Source organism: Poecilia latipinna, unplaced genomic scaffold, assembly GCF_001443285.1.
Source record: "Poecilia latipinna isolate Pla-1442-1.1 unplaced genomic scaffold, P_latipinna-1.0 Scaffold754, whole genome shotgun sequence".
Lineage (NCBI taxonomy): Eukaryota > Metazoa > Chordata > Actinopteri > Cyprinodontiformes > Poeciliidae > Poecilia > Poecilia latipinna.
This window is the reverse complement of record NW_015113370.1, coordinates 165,295-185,724: the sequence shown is the minus strand read 5'-3', so window position 1 is coordinate 185,724 and position 20,430 is coordinate 165,295. Positions and strand designations below refer to the sequence as shown.

Sequence of the window (20,430 nt, the reverse complement as noted above, 5' to 3'; positions counted from 1 at the left end):
TTTTACCGGGGCCAAAAATGAAAAAGGGTACCATATTTTAATTTTTTCAAATCAATTTTTTTTTTTTAAAAAAAAAAAAAAAAAAAAAAAAAAAAAAACATTTAATAAAAACAGACACAAACCGACTTTACTTGAGAAACAAACTTGAGAAACACACAGTCATGGATAAAACTGTTCTGAAGTACCTAAATGAACTAAATGAAAAAGTGAACAATGTCATATGGGTAAGCTGATGTGCAAATACATTTATTAATTATGGCAAACTATTTGAAATCTGAGGGATTTAAAAGTGAAAAAATGACCAAGTCATGTTAACTTCAGGATTAATTGCTCACCGTTCTATTGCTGATTTGAAACTTGGTTTGCTAACAACCACGGTAACAACTAGATGGACTCATCCACATGTATCCCTTTGTTCCTCAATAAATTTGTTGCTTGTCTTTATATTTTGATAGGAAGATAATTATCTAATCACGTGTGAAGCAGGTTAGAAATGTAATATAGTTCTTTCAAAATGATTTTCCAGCTTTTAAAGGCCACTGAGAATTTATGTGCGAGGCTGTTTGTATGACTGACTGATCTGTCCTATGAACACCTGGTGTAAAAGCTTTTGTGTTAACACAGACCTTAAATCTAAAGTTTCACTAATGTGCTTGTTTGCATCTAATGTGTGCTAGAGTGCATAACACTGACGTATTGAGTTATTCCTCACCTTCCTACACAAATATCACCTGCTAACGACCTACAAAACGAATGCACTTTTAGAATTTCGTATATAAAAAAAAAAACAAACACATGGATTTGTTGAATGTTTTCCCATGTTTATTTTTTTCCCCTTTCTTCTTTTAATTTCAGATATTATGACACTGGACTGCTGTTTTATGAACAACCTACGGCACCTGGACTGCCATGAAGCACAATGTCTCAAAAGCGACTCGCCCTCCCAGCGGCTTCAGGACAACCCGACCCAAATGCAGAGGCTCAACACTAAAGCTCACAATTTAAAAACGAAACGACAAACTGAAATCGCAAATTCTCGTACAACAAGCAAGAGGAGACACAGAGAAAACGAAAGACCCCGGTACTTGTAAATAAGACTCTTACATAGTGGTAAAACATCATTCCATAAATCTCCAAATTGTAATTCAGATTTAGTACGGAAACTCTAGTTTGACCATAGGAAGAAGAAAATTAGGACGCCCTCTACAAATCAGGTGGATGTAAATACTGTACAGACAACAAGTAAGGACGCTGATAAAGATTAAGTTATTGCAGAATAATGTAAATAGTCATAAGGAACATACCTCTACCGTGTTTATATATTCGTAAGGGTCCTGCGCTCACTACTTTTTATCTCTCAGTTTAGACTCCAAATCTCGGCAGAAACGTCTGCACCAAAGTAGCCAAAACGATACTGATTACAAAGACATTCAATTGGAAGATGATATTTCTTATATAGCCCCATAGCTGCAATCCGACTCTAACCTTACTCATGAACTGTGTGTGGTCAAAGGGTTACAAGACGAAAGCAGGAAAAAAACAACAACAAACTATTCTTTCTAAGTTCTCTACTTTCTACTATAAAGTACCAAAAGAAAGTTACACCTGAACTTAAGCTGTAAATGAAACCCCCTCCTTACTGTGTATGTAGCGTGTTTTAGCCCTGTAGTGATGTGACATATCCATGCGGACCTCTGTGGTTTGGCAGTTTTTGTATAGTGCAGTCAGAGTCTTTTATTAAGTTCCCCCTTCTCGCCCCCCACCCAAGTCAACATCAACAGCTTCCTCTTTGACTTCTTCCTCACGGCATCCTGGATCTCAGTCCGCTAAAGGGACTGGATCCCGACCGATCGCTCCGCAACCAGGCGCTCACTCAGCTCCCACAGGCTGGCGGCGCTGCTCAGATCCTGGGCTTGGTTGGACGGCTGGCAGCGGAAGCAGTTGTTGAAGTACATGCCGCCCAACCCCTCCAGCTCCGGGGCCACCGCGCAGTACACCGTGGTGGCAGCACCTTGTTGCTGTGGACGGAAAAAGAAGAAAAGAAAAGAAAAAAAGGACACAATAAGTGGCACTGAGACGACTTAGTTGGGGATCATCCTGCAGGAGGAGGCAAAACATGGAGAACTCATCTACTCGCACACAGACATTCAGAGGTGTCCTGTCCAGAGAAAAAGGCTGAACGGCAAGCGGCATCCAGGCGTCTTTTATGAGATAAACGCAAACATGCAGGGAGTCCGGGAAGAGGAGACAGCAGGACCGAGTGGCCACAGGAAAAAAATAAAAATAAAAAGACTTTCACACACAAGCTGTCTCACCCTTCTCTCAGCCCAATGAGGACTGCCTCGTATAGACATAACTGTACATATATCCGTGTACATATATTTATTTGTTTATTTACTTCTCTACCTGGCATGTACAGGACTTGTGTGTGGAAACTCCAGATGCACAGACGCAGTGGGAAAGGGTAAAAGCATCTCCAGTCTGGACGGGAATCGCCACTGAAAATGCAGCTTTTATGTAAATAACACAAAAATAGGTTCCAGTGGAAATGAAGATGTATATTTTCACAGTATGTGTACAGCGGTTGAGCCAGGCTTTTAAAGTTAAATATAAGCGTTGGAAATTATGCAAGAATAATTCTGTATCTAAGTTATAAGTCAGTTACTTATAGAAAAAAAAGAGCTTTTTTTTTTCTTCTTCCTGTAAGGACACACACACACATACCAGAAGGCTTCCTCACTAATTTCCTCTAAGTACATTTATTTATGAGTGTCATAAAGTCTTAAACTCAGAAACTCACAGAGTTTTATGTTGTTTCTGAAAACTGAAAGGGTGCATGGGCACAACCTGCTAAGTTTTCTAACACACCATGTCCTTTCAGGCGGTAATTAGCGGGGATATTCTTAGAGGTGGTGGTGGTGGTGGGGGGAAGAGATTTATGTGACATTTGAAAATGAAAGTTGAATAAACACGTCAGAGAGAATTACACACATAACCCGACTGCTCAAAGAGGGATCTTTCATGTTGCGGCTCCGGCTAAAAGCTGCTGTGACAGCTTCCCTGCGAAACACCCGAGGCTGGAGACGACTTCTGTACGACCACATGAAATGGCTTGCCCACTTTATCTCCCGATGAGAGTGATGAGAGTTTTAGCACAGAGCACTGGCACGCGCCGAGACGAGCCCATATGCGCAATAGTCAAACACACAGATATATACACGCATGCATAATGGAGGCGCGTCACATGCCAACTGTTTGAACAGCTTCATAAAGCAGCTGTGAGGCTAAGACACATGAAGCGAAAAGATTCTGGTTTTTAAAAATAAATATGTGCAAAATGCATATGCAATAAACAAAACAGGAAGAGGATTTATTTATTTATTTATTTATTTATTTATTTAATCAGTAGAAACAAACTAGCTCACAGACAAGCCCCTCCTGTAAGCTGTGTGTTCAGATCCACACAAGGATGCGACCCCGCAACGTTGCAGCAGCAGCAGCAGACTGAGTGTGTTTGAAGCGGTGTGTGATGAGCGAGCTGGTAAACAGCAGATGAAACGGCTGCATCTCTCTGTGCGCCGCTGTCTGTCTCACCTGCCAGCCAGGCGATAACTTCGTCCACGTCACATGTCAGCATATCAAAGCCGCTTAAATGCCAAGCAATGTCTCTGAGTTACAGGTTCACAAGCGCTCGGTCTAACTCATCTCCCTCACCGAGGGCATCTGATTTAGCTCGTCTGAGAAGCAAAACCGCTTTCAAACTCGACAGAGGAGTTCGGCGCTGCTGGGCTTTGTAGCTGCTGACGCACCTTGAACTCGGTTGGCTTTCTGAGCGGCTCAATTACCAAACACTACTCCAGCAACAATTTCAAATGAAACTTTTAGAATCTGGATTTTTAACATTCTTTGGAAAGCAAACCCAGAGTGCGGCAGTGCAGTTCGTGCCAGATAAACTATTACATAGACTGCTTGTACAATCTTATTGGTGTTTAGCTCAGCCCCACACCACTTGATCTTGTGACCTCTGTAAGAGATAAGGCTGATGAGATTAGGCATTAACATGCTTAGCCACCCACCGCAGCCATTTATCATTGTGTGTGTGTGTGTGTGTGTGTGTGTGTGTGTGTGTGTGTGTGTGTGTGTGTGTGTGCGCATTTGCAGAAAGGATAGACAAGGTATGTGTGAGGTAGAAGTACGGGCAGCATGAACAAAAGTCTTTTACACTTCTTTTTTGCACAGAAATGCATTCCTATGTGCATTTAAGGCACAGGCGAGTAACTGCTCACGAATGAAAAGAGAAGAAAGACATGAAGAAGACGTGAATTGTAGCCATTTCCAACCCATCTCCAAGTGTAGATGAGGTCTGTAAATTTAGCTGTCTGCAAACTTTCGGTGTGTCTTTATCTTCTCCGGCTAAATGTTAATCATTACTTTGTGTACAGTACTTTTCTGAGAAACATCCTTGGTGTTTTGCTCTTTTCCAACTAGAGCTGTGAACTTGAACTCGAGATCAATTCAGGGAAGGTTTAAAGCTGAGCAAATGAGAGATTTAAGATTTGTGTGGAATAGTGAGAAGGGGAAAAAAAACTTCCTCAATGAAAAGATCATTTTCTGAACAAGCAGCCTGCTGACAGTTCACAACCTAAAACATTTTACTCTGGTCACCCCGAATAATTTCTTCAACAGATAAGAACAAAGCTTTAATTGCAGCTGAAGAGTTACAGCAACTTACAAAAGTATCCACATCTCTTGAGCCTTTTTCACATTTGTCATGTTACAATAACCATAAACTTTAATGTGTTTTTCTTTGATAGATTAATACATAGTTGTATGGAGAGGATCTGTGAATATGAGTTTTTTAGGTCTGCCAAAAGTCCACGATCTGGACATTTACTGGTCATTTCTGACACATGAATATGCTTTGATCTGAACCAATCTATTGTAGCTGTGGGTGGTGTTCCCGCCTCCTTGCTGAGGAAAAGCATTACATTGACTTTCCCATGTTTCACTATCAGGATCATGTCCTCAGGATGACACCCCAGATGCAATTTTAGTTTTACCACATCAGTAACTTCTTGTTGGCAATTGCTTGCATTACATTTTATTTATGGACATCCTAGTAAAGCGGGCTAAAACCAGTGGATGTGGATTTTCAGATTTGCAATATTTAAAATGTTGAAAGTCAGTAATGTGACAAAATGTGAAAAACCTTAAGAGGTATGCGTCTTTTGCAAAGCACTTAAAGAAATGAAGTTAAATATGCTAACGGGTTCATTAGAATGAACCCGTTAGGTTCATTCTAATGAACCTAACGGGTCAGAGTCTTGATTACGTCGTCATACGGAAAGATTAATAATCTAAGTACAGAAGACAAAGCGACAGAAAACGTGCGCCAAAATGAATCCAAAACCTTAACAATATGCAAAAGCAGAAGATAGATTACAGCAAGACAGCAAACCAAAAGAGTAGGATAGAGAAAGACCTGACAGCAGGTTCTGTGTAAGCTACTTCTGTGAATATCTGCTTTTTGTGGATAATAAACGCCGTTACTGAGGAAATATACCCTGCAGTAACAGTGATTTTTTATTTTTTTTTTGTCTTGTTTTGTTTTGGTGAGCAGCACAAACCTGCATTACCGTTGAATTCAGCACTACAGTTCTGGAACAGCTCTGGGACCAGATCCAAGTCTTCCAATCAAAATATTGACCCAATATCCAAGAACCTCATGTCACGGACTGGCAATAGAAATGTCCTAATAAAGCGTTGAGCAATAACTAGAAGTCATACTGAGCGTATTCGCAAAGCAAAAAGGTGCACGGGTAAGATGCGTTGTCGTTAAATAATCCGTATTCTTACATTTGCCGTGTTTCGTTTTGTCTCTTGGTCGTCAGAGTTGTACTCAGCTGTACAAGCGTTCTCTGACCCTATGCATGTGACCCCCCCTTTTACCTCTCACATCTGTAGGTACAGCATCAACCTCTCCCTCCGACCTGAGTGTAAATAAGCCATCTCTGTAGAGCAGTCTGGTTTTGGCCTGTACATACGAACCTGTAAATACCAAAGTCTATGCATGCGGAAAACCTTGCAGTTCTTTCAGGTACTTTTATAATCCCTAAATCCTCACATAGCATGCGCTGAAAGAAAAGTAAAAACAAAAAAAGTAGAAAAAAGGTAAAAGAGTTCAATAAAAAAAGTAAAAAAGTAAATAAATAAATAAATGAGTTGATATTATTGTCAGGCAATATCCTCTCTTGGACAGTGTGTGTAGAGTCTTCCTGTTTTCTTACTCCTGTGGGTGGTTCTCCTCCATTGCCTGTCCCGTGTTTCTGCTCACCATCTGTGTCAGTTGTTGTCAAGTTGGCATTTGTACAGTGGCGAGGGTTGAGGCAGAGGATAGAGAGAGAGAGAGAGAGAGCGAGGGACACAAGATAGGGGCTGCTTTTAACAGCTGACCCCTGTGATGGCCCTCCAGTTCAGCGGCAGCACTAAAGCTGGCAGAGCGATCCGTGCCCACGACGCAGTTTTAGAAGCTGCTTCATGGCACCGACTGCAGATCATTACAGCAAACGTCCAGGCTTGCCATGTCAACGCCCTTTGCATATGCAGTAGGGATTTTTTTTTTTTTTTTTTTTTTTAAAGAAAACTTATTTTGATCTTGGCAAGCTTACAGAAACAATAATCAAGTGCTGTTTTCTTATTTTTAAAAAAAAAAATCAAAATCTGAATAAAAGTGTCGTGAAAATGACGTTTTTTTCTCCTCATCGACAGAAAGCAAATTCTAAAGTTGGTGAAATAAGTTATTTTCTAAAATTCGGTGTAATGTGGCTGCAGTACGTGTTAGTTAAAGCGATTCCTGGAGGGATGAGGAGGAGTGCAGTTTTTGGTTCAACCCTCTGCCCGGCCTCGTGGAGTAGCTACCCTATAAGTGGGACTCTGATCTGATTGTGATTTTGTTTCAGGAATGTTTTTTTTGTTTTGTTTTGTTTTGTTTTTTTTTCCTCTCTCTCTTTCCCAACCTGTGATGTTTAAGATATATGGAAGTGTCTGATTTTTAATCTGTGCTAAAGATATTTTACATTTAATAAATAATCACTGAAAGCAAACCCAAGTGCAGATCCTTGTTTGCCTCAGCCATGGGAAGCCCTCTGCAAGCTTACGGCTCAGCTGAGCGTGCCTGGCCTCGCTGTGGTAGGAATCCTGGGTAATGCGGTCCCCTCTCAGATAAACAAGCTGTCCATCCATTCAGCTTGCCCACTCAACCAAGATGAAAAGAGATTAGCACTCACAACACCTCCACACACACTTTAGAAAGCAGCCTGACACTCGGCAGTGAATCTGAAGTGGCCTCTGTGACCCCGACTGTGGTACACCAAAGCTCAGATTAGGATAGCGAGTTAGCATTTCTGGTCAGTGTGACTCAGAATGTTTCATTTTTATTTGTGTTGATGCTTCAAAAAAGTTTAAAATGAAATTCAAAATATTTAGAATTTGCTTCATGAAAGCCAGACAGACACCTTTGCAATCATTGAATATGATCGCAATCAACATTTCCTTAAGCTTTCTGAGGACAACATTTTGTGCAGGTGGAAAATTTCAGGCAGGCGTGTTTTTTAGGGAATTAATTTGGCAATGTCTTCGTAAAACCTTAAGGGTGCACCATCTACCCTACAAAAAATAATAATCAGGAACACAATAAAGGGACAGACAGTAAAGGGCCCAGCGTGGTCGGACCAAAGTTGAACTGTCAACGTGTGGTCTTGTGGTTTTTCGATGTTCGTTTTTGCACAAATGTTTCAAGATACTCAAGACATGCTGAGCCGAGTTCCTCCTCCCGCTGCAGTGGTAAAACACGTCGTGGTGTTTTACTACGTGTGCTGGAGAAGTTTGCCAGGGGGCTTGTGACAAGAAGAAGCCGACGACATGAGGCTGAGAACAAAACAACGTGATTTTTGTCACATAGCCACAACAATGAGAACTGATTTTGACGGTTCGGCTTGACCATGCAGAGCCCTTCAGAATGCATCCACAGACACAATCTGAAGACAACTAAAGGGACTGAGTCGGAACTGGGACTAAACAGCTGTGCAGCCTTAAGAAAACCACTGATTAGTGAGACCAATCAGGAACAAATGCTTCAATTTCCCAGAGAGCAGACAGATAGGACTCCTGAGCAATGGAAGGAAGTCGTTTAGTCAGATGAGTCCAGAGTGGTGAGGAAGAGCAGAGAGCAATTCTCCCATCCTGTCTATATGCAGAAATACATTTGTGACTTTGCTAGAGGCAATTCAACAAAATATTAGTATTACTTTTCTTTTGGTCCATAAGGGAGGGCCTTAGTCCCTTTATTTACCTCAGCCAGCGGCAGGAATGGCTTGGTCAAAAGCTCAAAGCCTCTTCATCACAGGTCTCCCCAGTGATTAGTCTACCTCTGGTCATCTGTATGGACTAAACTATATTTCGTCTGTCCATTAGCCCGCAGGCGGACGGCTAATACTCACCTAAAGGCAGCAGGCTCCCCTGAGGAGCATTAAGGGCAGTATAGAAGGACCAGCCTCCTCCCACCCGCATGGTTCTCAGACCTTTACTTCATCATGAGGTTCAATCTCTCCGTCTGCCTGCCTTGCCCTTCTGCTTTTTAGCTCGGCTCCTTCTTTTCCATCAACTATCTCCAGATCCCTATTTGCCTGCAGCCCCATCTCCCCTGGCCCATAACTTACATGACCGGGCATACCGTGTTTCTGTAACAGAGGTCTCTGGGGTAAACGATTACAGTATGACATCTTTGAGGTAAATGGATCCCTTTCCCTGGTGTCCCAGATCACAGATGAGCCTTGTTGCCAGTCTTCATTTCTAGGCAAGCGGAGTGATGTAGCAGAGGATGAGAAAGAGAGAGGAAGGAGCAGAGGGGGAAACTCTGCAGGAGTGACAGGAACACAACACAAAGAACCCCCCACCACCACCTGCCAAAGCACGATTACTCTCCCTTTCTCTCTGCGGCCCTCTACTTACCCAGTTTGCACCTGATAAGATCAACATAGTGTCAGTCATCAACAGCCTCCTGCCACACGGTGATTGTTCATCTGTTACATGCGTGTGTAAATGTGCAGCTCAGTGCAACATTGCTGCATACATTTAATGCCACCCCCCTCCACCACCCGCCCCCACCACCCCCACCATCGTGTTTAAGGAAACAATAGAAGAGGAAGTGAGAAATGAAGTGGAGGGAATGCAAAGGACAAGAGGAGGAGGGGAACATTAAGGAGACAGAAGGGACAAAGAGAAGGAGCAGGAAAGCAGGCAGGAGGGAAGGTAAGGGCGACAGGACACGGGGCATCCAAGGGGAAAATGATGGGGAATCAGAAGGACTTGCGCAACGACTGTGAAACTATCTCATTTTTATCCTGAGAGGACTTCCAAAGGGATACGCACAACCTAATTATTTTCCCCTAATAAAAGCAACATATGCTAAGACAATAAAAGGCCTTATTGGACACCTATTCATTAAAAAAGGAACAGTAAAAAGTGTGGGACTCTGGTGCAGGGATTAGCTTTTAAAGGGGCTTTTTTTTCTGCCTGGAAATGGCCTTAGTCCTCCTTTAGGATTTCCATATGGGTGCGTAGCCCACCATAAAAGATCTGAATTATACATGAAGAGGACTGGCTGCTTTATTGGCTGTGATCTGCCTTTTCGCTCTCACCTAATTGCATCAGTGCAACACACCTGTATATGAATGCTACCAGGCGTGTAGCTTAAGGTCAGGGATTTTTCAGTTGTAAAGTACATATAGCTAATGACAAGCATTCAGCAGCACCAAGATAACCTATAAATCACAAAAGTTTGTTAAGATAGTAACATGCAGTTGGAATAAGGCATGCTGGTGACTCACGGCTGACAGTTTGACACGGTGAAGTCATTACTCCATATGGTCAACGTACTGTAACTGTCAGTATATTTCTATTATGAGCACAGCAACGCTGTCTGTGTGTCGGTATGTGAGTGTGTGATGAGCTGGTGTAATAGGGCCACACACAGGTGTGTCTATGCTCACCTCTTCACTGATGCACCAGCTAATTGGTCTCCTGCGGCAGCCTGACATATTCACACACTGAAAATCTCTCACACACATACGGAGTCAGGTGTGTGCATCGACACATACAGGCAAGCGGAGTGCGCAATAGATATATCCACACATACGCAGACTGTGTAAATATGCACAGACGTCCAAACATAACCACGCGTATGCCTACATTCGCTGGCAGCCCGTAGAGTGTATCTCCGAATCTACTCATTATCACAGTGCTGACTCTGAATGAAGGATGACACCTCAACAGAATGCTTCTGCTGTACATACAGCTGCTTTAAAGGTGCAAGTAAAGCTGTAAAAACCACCGACCACAAAGGAATACTGAAATAAAACACGCATATTATGAAAGGGGATGCACTTGAAAGCCAAACGCCCAAGAGCTGCGTGCAAAATTCCTCCCCCACACACCGTTAAGGCACGAACTAAGCTGTTTTTCTTTACTGTATAATAGTGGAGATGATTGGAGCCATCACTCAAAAAGCATGCACTCAGCAGTGACAAATACTGAGAATAGAATACAATGTCATTTTTTTTTTTTTACTTTTAAACTATTATTGCTGTACAGAGAAGTGGACAAACTTAGAGAAGAAAGCATCAAGAGTATGGCCAGGTAAATGTCACCAATAGAGACAAAAATAAACATCAACCAAGAAAAGTTGAAAAGGAAACTGTAGCAACTGAGACAAAATACATAATTTTTCAGAACTTTAAGTCACGTTCACTGAACCTTTTTGAACCTACTGAGTACCACTGCTTTCAGTAACCAGGTTCATAATGAAATGATTCATCATAATATACTTTGCCAAGTTCTACCAAGCAAACTAATAATTGCTTCTACCAAACGTCTGGAAAGTTCTGGAAAACTTTCCAGAAAACTTTTCAGTTTTCTGGAGTTTTTCAGAAAGTTCCAGAAAACAACATTTCAAGAAAGCTACATACCCTCTTAGTTCTGGGACAGTGTCTGTCCAGTAGGGTCCAGGAGAGTACCTGCTGAAAGTATCTGGCGAATTCCCAAATGTAACCTCTAATTTTCAGAAAACAACTTGTTAACTACCAGAAAATAACATCAGAGTTTTCTGGATAGTATCTGGTATGTGTGTTATTGGAAAACATGAGTAAGTTTAAGGAAAATATTTGGCAAGTCCTAGAAAAAACTTGATAAGCTCCCAAAAGAAACTTCTAAGTTCAAGACAATCTCTTCGAGAGTTTAGGGAAACCAGTAAGTTTTCCAGAAAAGCAACTGGAGAGCTCTAAAAAGTACCTGCTAAGTTCCAGAATGCATTAAGTAAGAACTTCATGTACTTTCCTGGAGAAAGCGGTAAGTTTCTGAGAAGTAAGGAGTACGTTCTATGAGAGTTTATGTACTGGACAAATTCCTGAGAGTAACTTCATGAAGGTTCCAAGTAGATTCCAGAAAAGAAGCTAAAGGAAACTACAGGCTGTGTTATGAGCTACACACTTCTTTATTCACAAATTTACTGTATGTTCATATTTCTTGTCTTACCCAGGTGGCTGGAAAACACCACTTTCAGGTAATCTAAATAGCTCGGTTATTCCCTTTCCCTTAAAGCACCAATTCTCCTGCCACCCTTTTCCTATTGGTGGGGGCTGAGAGAGAGAGAGAGAGAGGGAGAGAGAGACAGAGAGAGAGATGTTCTGTTTTAAATAAGAAGGCAGCACTGGCCCATTAAACTCTGATAGTAATGATATTAATTTGGCAGGAACGTGTCATTTTCACAGTAGAGCAACGAGCTGAACTGTCATTACGCACATATACACACACAGAGACAAAGTATTCTCTCTCATTCGCACACACACACACTCTCTCTCTCTCTCACTAACACACACACACACACACAAACCAGCAGCACGTCACAGGAGAGCGGCTAGCAGTAACGTTATGAGAGTCTGAGAGATCTGCTAATGGGAAAGATTAGTGTGCCCTTGGTCAAAATGGTTACAATGGTGTAACTTATATATATGTCCTCAGTTCACACCTCGTCATCACCTTCTACACTCTGAACGTTGTCCAGTTCCTTTCCAGTGGATCTCTTCTTATCCCCCTATCCTCACTGATTCCAGCTTTACATTTGTTTTAGGTAGCAACAAAGTGAAACATCATCTGTGTTCTTGGCCAAAATGGATTTTGTTCATAGTTAACAAGTCCAGAAGTCTTTGCGCATCAATAATCTTTACGAGTATACAATGATTAATCAACAAGATTATAGTGAAATATTTGAACTTACTTTAATATTACTAATGTTTAATGTATAATTTCCATCATTTTTGAATGAAAAAGTACTTCAAAATTATTGTGTGAAAGGAGCTGAACCTCCTCAAGCAGTTTTAATCGACTTGAGCAGCAGCTGTTCAGACCTTCCCAGATTAAGATGTGAACCAGCTTCGCATCTGCACAAAGCTGTCAACCTAGGAAAGAGCAGATTAAAATTAAAACTGTGGGGATTTTATTGGTAGTACATTTTCATTAAAATAGGCTTTGTAATCAAAAAGGTGAAAACTTTTTTTTGTTCTCATGTTTTGTTACATTTGCAAAAAAAACAAAAAACAATTGAAAATGAAACATATTGACTGTCATAAAATAATGCAGCAAAATCTCTGCACATCTTCTAAGTTTCTAATTTTGTTCAGTTCGCCAAGTTTTTTAAAGGAAATTTGTACATCAAGCATTGTTCGGCACAAACATAATTTGTCATTTAGCACAAGCTAATGCTGAGCAATAGTCTCACTTTACATTACCCACAATATCTCTGCATTTATTGTCAGAAGTAAAAGTTAGAGTTGACATTAATGAGAAGGTGCGGAGTTTGTGAAAACATACCGGACATTATGGTCATTGTCTGAATATTTTATTTTTTTATTCATGTTGAAAGAGGAGCTTCTCCTCATAAAAAAAAAAAATCTGTATATATAACAGGCAATGCTTCTCCATGATGCCATTTACAACTGTTCTTAGGAGCGCTGGACTGAAAAGTAGTTCCTATGATGAGCTCAGCAGACCACAGTCAACCAGATGTTTGTTAATTGCTGCTGCCGCTAGTCTGGTGGAGCTGAGGCGTGGAGGGACGATGCTCCATGAGGCGGGAGCTCGCCTCGGAGCTCTAAAGGCTCCTAAAACTCCTCTTCTGAGGGTCTTCAGAACTCTTTGATTTTATTTTTAAAGAACAATGAAGTTTGCCTATGAAGTACATATAATTGTTTCTTTCCTTAAGTGAGGCAGATAATTGTATTTGACTCTCCTAATTGCGTTAGGCTACTTTTATGTCAATGATGATGTGCTGTGCGTGTGTTTGTGGCACACTGTGAAACTGTGTGAGTGTGTTTCCCTGTGCGTCCATGCTGACCCCATCTCGGCACTTCTGACCGGTTGAATGCAGGCTGCATAAATTAGTGCTGATGCTCCGCGATGTAATTATGCTGCTGTCAGGATGGCCCCTCTACTCAAATTCATTTTAATAAAGTTGGTCTCCAAGGTTACCAACCAGGGGTCACCTTTTGTGTCAGTCCCTATGGATCGCACCCACAGAACATCCTGAAAGTCTGTGGTCGTAATACTGTAGCACTGAAACATGACTGGACCTGCACCTCACAACACAAACACACCTCGCACCGGCCTGAGTCACCGGACTGAGACGGGCAGAACGCAACAAACGGAGAGGCAGAGAGACAAAAAAGAATCAAGGTGCGGGTACACTGACTCAAATTAAATGGAAAGTAGAATAAGATGCTAGAAACGTGAAGGAACGGAAATTAGACAAAAAGAATGAAAAAGTGTGAGAGAACAAGGGTAGCTGGACAAGGAGAGGGTAGCAGAGTGTCTCTCTTGGGCAGATGGTGGGGTGGATTCTCATTTGTCCTGGTACAGTATGTGTGTGCGTGCCAACACTAACCTCCAGGGCAGGGCTGCAGCACAGAACATGCTCTCAATTAGCTGGTAACACAGACAGAGGGAGAGCCACAGCTTTTGTAATGCACAGAACAGTTAAACAAACAGGAACAGCGGAAAGTGCTGCGACAACAGCTGCTGGAACACTCACACAAATTAACAGTTTGCAGCGACGTGTGCAAATGCAACGCAGTTGTTGTCGGGATTGGCGGAATAATAAAACTCTTTTAGTGGTAATGACAGATTATATCCATGAGTTCAGAAATGGACGGATGGATCACATCTCTACAGTGAGGAGCAGCAGTGTTGTAATTTTTGATACAAGTTTTAATCTGGTGTTGGATGGAGTACTTTGTGCAGTTAGTGTCTTACCTGCAGCTTGAGTTATTTAGTTTATCAAAATTCAATCACAATCCCAAGGAGGGAAGGGTGTAATGTTGTAAGTGCTCTGCATCTAGACAAAACTATATCTGACAAACATGGATAAATTGCATCCAATTATCTTGTGGCATTGTATCAACTCATTTTGAAGCAAATGATAAAATTACGTTATGACTTGATTGTATCATTTGTTTGTTAGTAATTGTGTTGATTCCCTTTCACCTGCATTCACAAAGTGTGAGGAGGTGTTACTGTTCAGAGTGGGTCGGGGTGACTTTGACTGCCTGTGTAATAGTTACAGCAACACGCTTTGTTAGCTGCAGGTAATTTATGGTTGAACTGGCCAGATAGTCTGATACGATCGACTGACCCGACTGTCTTTACCAGTCAGGCCCAAAGACACAGAGGAAGGCTCTATCTGAGGAGGGGGAACAGAGGCTCTGAGAGGAAAAAGACAAAGACAACACACCGACTAAACTGTTGCTTTGAGAATTAAAAATAAATAAATAAATAAATGTGATAAAAACATGAGGCAATGAGTGATGCAGGGGGGAAAAAAAAATACTGACAGGGTGAGAAAAAAATAAAGAGTTGCAGGGTGGGAAAGTTCTCAGCCTCTCTCTCCCGAGGTGTGCTGAGAATTGGATTGCATTAGAGACCGACGCTCTATTCATCTGAACTGCATCAAGGGGGGAACATTTAGTTAATTGAATGATTAATAAATTCTGCTCAGTCACACTATTTCACTCCGGTGCTGGCTTTGGATAAAAATGTCTGCCAAATGGGAGACGTCATATATCACTTGTTTTAAATCCTTTGGGTAAAACTGGAGCTGAGCATCGATATCAACTCGATTCAGTCCACTGGTGTGTACAGTTTAGTTGAAATGAAGTGCCATGCAGAAGGATGCACGCCCTCTGAAGTTTGTCATGTTTGTTAACAACCCAAAAAAATTATATGTCTTTTATTAAGATTTTGTGCAATTTAACTGCACAAATTAGCATATAATTTTGAAGCTGAGGAAAATTATGCACGGCTTTAAAAGATGTTCTTAAAAGACTTCTAAAGTCAATTGACTGCAATGGATTTTCTCTACAGTAATTAAAGTAAAAAGGGCTTAAATGAAATGTGCACCATACTTCTCAGGTTTTTATTTGTAAAAAAGATAATATTTCCTTTTAGCTGATAAAGAAAGGCAACTCCACAGCATGATGTTGCCAAATCTCTTCCTCAACCCACGTCGTTTTGCAAGACGTCCATAAAGTTTTGGTCTCTTCTTATCGGTGCATCTTCTTTTACATTTTTGCTTCGTTCGACATACATGCCGTGTGGCACAGCTACGTCTGGGTAGGTTTGCAGATGTGTCATAGTCTTTACACTGTCAAATGATTAACTGGACAGTTTTTTGTTTGGCTATATTATAGCCTAGCACTGCTTTAAGCTTCTCTCTTGCTTTACCCCCAACCTTAGTGCTGCGTTCCTTGTGTTGCTCGAATTGCTTGTGTTTACTAATGTTCTCTAACAAACCTCAGAGGCATTCACTGAACATCTGAAACAACTCTGACTTTAAATTGCACTCAGGTGGGCTTCGTCTACAACTTCCGAAGGCACTTGGTCACATTTTAAAGTGTAAACATTTTAAAGTGTAAACAGGGCAAATGGATTTCATACATTCCAGATTTTAATTTGCAAAAACATGAAAAAAAATTGTTTTTTTTTTTGTTTCACTCCACACTTTTGCATTCATTTGTGTTTGTGAAGCACATCCCTCCCCCACCCCCAAAATAAAAAATACAATAAAGTGTGTGCTTAATTTTACAGCATGCTTGCTGCACCATGTGAAAATGTTGAAATGGGAGTGAATACTTTTGCAGGGCACTTTACAAGAACAGCAGAACAGAGATTTGTTTCGCCCTGTGCTCTGCTAGCTAATCTGCCACATCGTGAAGAAACATCGCAGGCTCATCATTAGAGCAAGATGCATGTTGTTTGGTTCAAACTTAAAAAGCAGCACCCGGGTTTGTAATGAAGACAGTTAGATGAGTCTCTGCAATGCAACACCTTGCTTCTGCTAATAGAGACCGACAGAGACCTTTGCACTGCCCACACCTTTCATTTACCCCTCTAATCCAGACAGGCAGGAACATCCTCGCCATTTGCTCTGTTTCCTCATACCGCTTTCTCCGGGACGGGCAACTCTAATCTGGCCTGTCAGGCCGACCAGTTCCCTGACTACTGTTCTCCTTTCATCTCCTTTCTTCAAACAGAATAAGCGTGCTTTCATAATACCGGATGAGTGACAGGTAGAGGAGTCAGGTGGAGACAGGCCTGTGATGTAGACAGGCACTTTGTCCTGTTTAAACACACTAATAGGGGATAGGAAGCCTGTCAGCTGGACAGGTGCAAATCGGATGGGACAGAAGACGCAGACACTCATCTTTGCTCGTGGACAATTTGTACATATTAAGAAGGGGATGTGTGCGGTGTTGCATCAGATAACGGAGAAAGCAGCAAAGGGCAAGTTCTTGCAATGTCACCTCGATAATCCTGCTCCGTGTTAAAGAGGAAGACAAATTATTCTTAAAAAGTACTTTTTTTTTTCGTTCCGGTTGCCCCACAGAACTGACTGATGTAGAGTCCAACAACAGTGTTTCTCCTATTCCCGCATGGAGCACTCCAATTTCAGAGCTACATTACCACACAAATACACACTCTCTCATCTGAGTCGGAGCTTACACACCCAGTGGGCAGCCGTTTGGATGGATGGCACCTGCATACGGGAGGTAGGGGGCACACAAATAGGATTTGTGAGTGGAAAGAGACTGTGGGGTGGAATTGAGTCCATAAATAGGATTATGTAGGAAACAGGGCACACTAAATAGGATTGTAATGTACAACAAAGGATGTATAAATAGGATATGAGAATCAGAGTTGTGTTCTCACGAGTTCTCCGTCCCTGTAGTATAGAAGTTCTGCAAGGACCAGGTTGCAGTGTGCATGTGTGCGTGTTTGTGGGTGTGCATGCGAGTGTGTGCAGGGAGAGTTGTCCGTGCGTGCGTGTGTGTGTGCGTGTGAGCATGTAAAGGGCTGTTAATGCGGAGGCTAATCTTGAGGCACCTGTCTCCTCAGGCAGAGTGTGACCCCTACCAGTGAGGTTCAACCATGTTTATCTTCTCATCTCACTCCCCACCTTCTTCCTGTTTAATCTAAAATCCATTTCTTTTTATATCATTTTTCTTCTCATTTTTCATAAAGGAGAGGGATGTTTTCTTTCCCTGTTTGACCTTATCTGCGCTGACCTCTTTGAGCAGGTAAATGGTTAATTTCTTGCTGGGCGCACGCTGCCTCCACTCTAAGAAAGGTAAATGGTCAAAGCTCTGTGTTCGCCTCTCTCTGCTGCTTCCACTCTCTCAGCTTTCAGGGTCAGTGGGCTTTGGGAGCTGTCGGCTCAGGGCTGGTGTCTGGTGCCTGACAGATCCAGGTCAAAGGTGAGGGGTCGGGGAGTTAGAGGGCAGGACGTGACCCCGTAGACAAACAGCATGAAGAGAGGGTCATCTCTCCAAAAGAGCTTGTCATTCTCCACGCAGGGGGTGATGTAGTGCGAACGCACACACAGTGTGTGTGCTTCAAAGTGTGGGGATTTCTCATATTTACATGTTGATGGCTGCTCTCAGTTGTACACACTCACACCTGGGCTCTAAGCTCATTGTGTGAGGCGTGCTAAATGCATGATGTGTGAGGTTTCCACGTGGCACGCGTTCTCACATTTTGGGAACCGTTTTATTCGGATTTCATGTGACAGCCCGATACAAAGTCGCACACAACTGTGAAGCGAAAGGAAAACAGTAAATGGTTTTCCAAGTTTTTCTCAAAGTGAGTCAATACTTTACCAACTTTAGCTGCAATTTCTTCCACACCTTTGCACATCTAAAGACAGAAGTTTCAAGGCACAAGTAGAAAAGATACTGAGTTCTGTTCAGATCTGGACCTTTACTGGGCCTTTTGCAGCACTTAAATATCCTTTAACTGTAGTTCTGGCTGCATGTTAATGTCGCACTGTTTCCTGTTTTGACATCTTGCATCATCAGGAACTGAAGTTTATCTTTTGAAGCACTCCCTTTGAACAGGGCGTGCATAATATCAGTAGCAAGCAATTCAAAATGTTTTGCTGTCAGGACATGATGTGTGACTTCCATATTGTTTTTTTTTATTATTTTGTTTTTGTCCACAATAAAAATGACCATTTGGAAATAAAAGTTTTAATCCTCTTTCTGTTCACCTAAGCGCTCAATTAGATATTATCTGTATTAACCAGACAGTGACTCGCAGCAAAAGTTCCAGATTCAGATAAAGAACCTGCATATTGTAGTTTGAGATTAAGCTTTGGAGTTTTTTATGCTTTGTGGAGATACTTGAGTTATGCTCGCATTGATTTTGTGGTAGTGGCGCATATGCGCAGCATAAATGATGAGCAAGAGCTGCATTGCTCATGTGGCCAAATTTATTAAAAGGTTCAAAAATGCATAGTAACCTGGTATGGCTGATGATCAAATTGTGTACATTATGTTGCTGTCCCTGTATAAAAAAGAAAGATCCAAGCAACATAACATACTACAACTACAATTACAGATTCTGTTTAATTACGGGACTTCTGAAGACAGTATCCAGCACTTTATTTGGGCAGCTCAGAGTAAACGGGGTTGATAAAAATGCATACCAGTTTTCAGAATTTATTTGCAAACTTGTTCCTTATATAACTTTTACTTTATATGCTACTTTGTTTTGGTCTGTTACATAAAAGTCCCGTAGAATAAATTAGAGTTTTGTGAAATATTTTTTAAACTTGGTTGCTGAGCAAAGTGTCTGGGTCGTGACTGCTGGTATGATGTGTGAGATGAGTTTCAAATTGCTTGCATGTTGAGCTTCTGTAAGAGCTACCTCACAAAGCAGCTTACCCAGACAAGGTCACAATGGACAGCAATGAACAATGCAAACTCGTCTGAAGAAGAGGCAGGCAATCCTCTAACGCCGTCCTAACGTCACATTTTAAACTCCACGGTAATTTTATGTTTGTGTGCGAGAGGACGTAGAGCGTGTTGCTTCCTCCAGACAGGTAATGGATGGTGGGTCTGAAAGAGATGGAGGGGAATTAAGATAAACAGACTCTGATAAAGCCAACCTGCCCCGTCGCACTGCTGTCTTTTTACCCCGAATTAAAACATATCACATGAGCTGCATGCAAATCCAAACACACGGGCGTGCACAAGTAAACACAGACGCGTGCGTACATGCGCGCACAGACACAGAGCGTGGCGTGAGCATTTCATGATGGATTTATAAAGAAATGCAGACTTAAACAGTGGAATAAATGTTTGGACAGAGGTGGCTCTTTGAGTAATTGACCTATGAATCACACACTTGAGATTCTGTAAATTATGAAGACAAATAAACTCCTCATTTATCAAGCTCCTATTATAAAATCTTAAGCAGATTTAACAGAAATGTAGACACTCAGACAGGGACTTTTATGTGCTGCTCTGAGGTGTCCTGCGTACAGATTACGCTAAGTAATGTTGCAGTCCTTGTTAGGCATCAAGCTCGAAAAAAATAAACAAAATTAATCTTTCAAGTAGGAGAGGGCTAATATTTTCTTTTATTTAAACAGGACAGGAATAATTATATCTGCTATTGCGAAAAGTATTTCATTAAGTTGAGTTAAGGGGTAGGATTAAATAAATGTTCATTTCTTTGTACTCCTTTTCACACAGAAAAGTAGTGGAAAACAAATTATTTTGTTCTTGGTTATGTATGCACATGTTTTCGCTGTCTTGTCTTGTTTTTTTTTTTCTTTTTAAAAAAAACCTGTTTAGATAAATAAATAAAACCAAATATTATAAGATATGATTACAGGTGTCATAGCTTATGAGTAACTTACTTTATTATTATTATTTTATACTTACCCTTATGTAAAAATTTGGAATATATATGGGATAACGGCAGTTATCAAACCACTGATAAAAAAGAACAATCTAGACAAATCACTACTGCAGAATTACAGGC

General features: G+C 41.4%; 2 protein-coding genes across 2 annotated transcripts in view; one reads left to right on the top strand and one right to left on the bottom strand.

The window, feature by feature from the left end:
* mafb (MAF bZIP transcription factor b) overlaps positions 1-1,535 on the top strand; it is a 51,850-nt gene extending 50,315 nt beyond the window's left edge. The window contains exon 3 of the mRNA XM_015045927.1: positions 856-1,535. The gene's annotated coding sequence lies outside the window, so the exon portion shown is untranslated. The remainder of the gene's footprint in view (positions 1-855) is intronic.
* wwox (WW domain containing oxidoreductase) overlaps positions 801-20,430 on the bottom strand; it is a 174,786-nt gene continuing 155,156 nt past the window's right edge. The window contains exon 9 of the mRNA XM_015045926.1: positions 801-2,018. Coding sequence (XP_014901412.1) covers positions 1,827-2,018 — 192 coding nt within the window. The 3' untranslated portion in view covers positions 801-1,826. The remainder of the gene's footprint in view (positions 2,019-20,430) is intronic.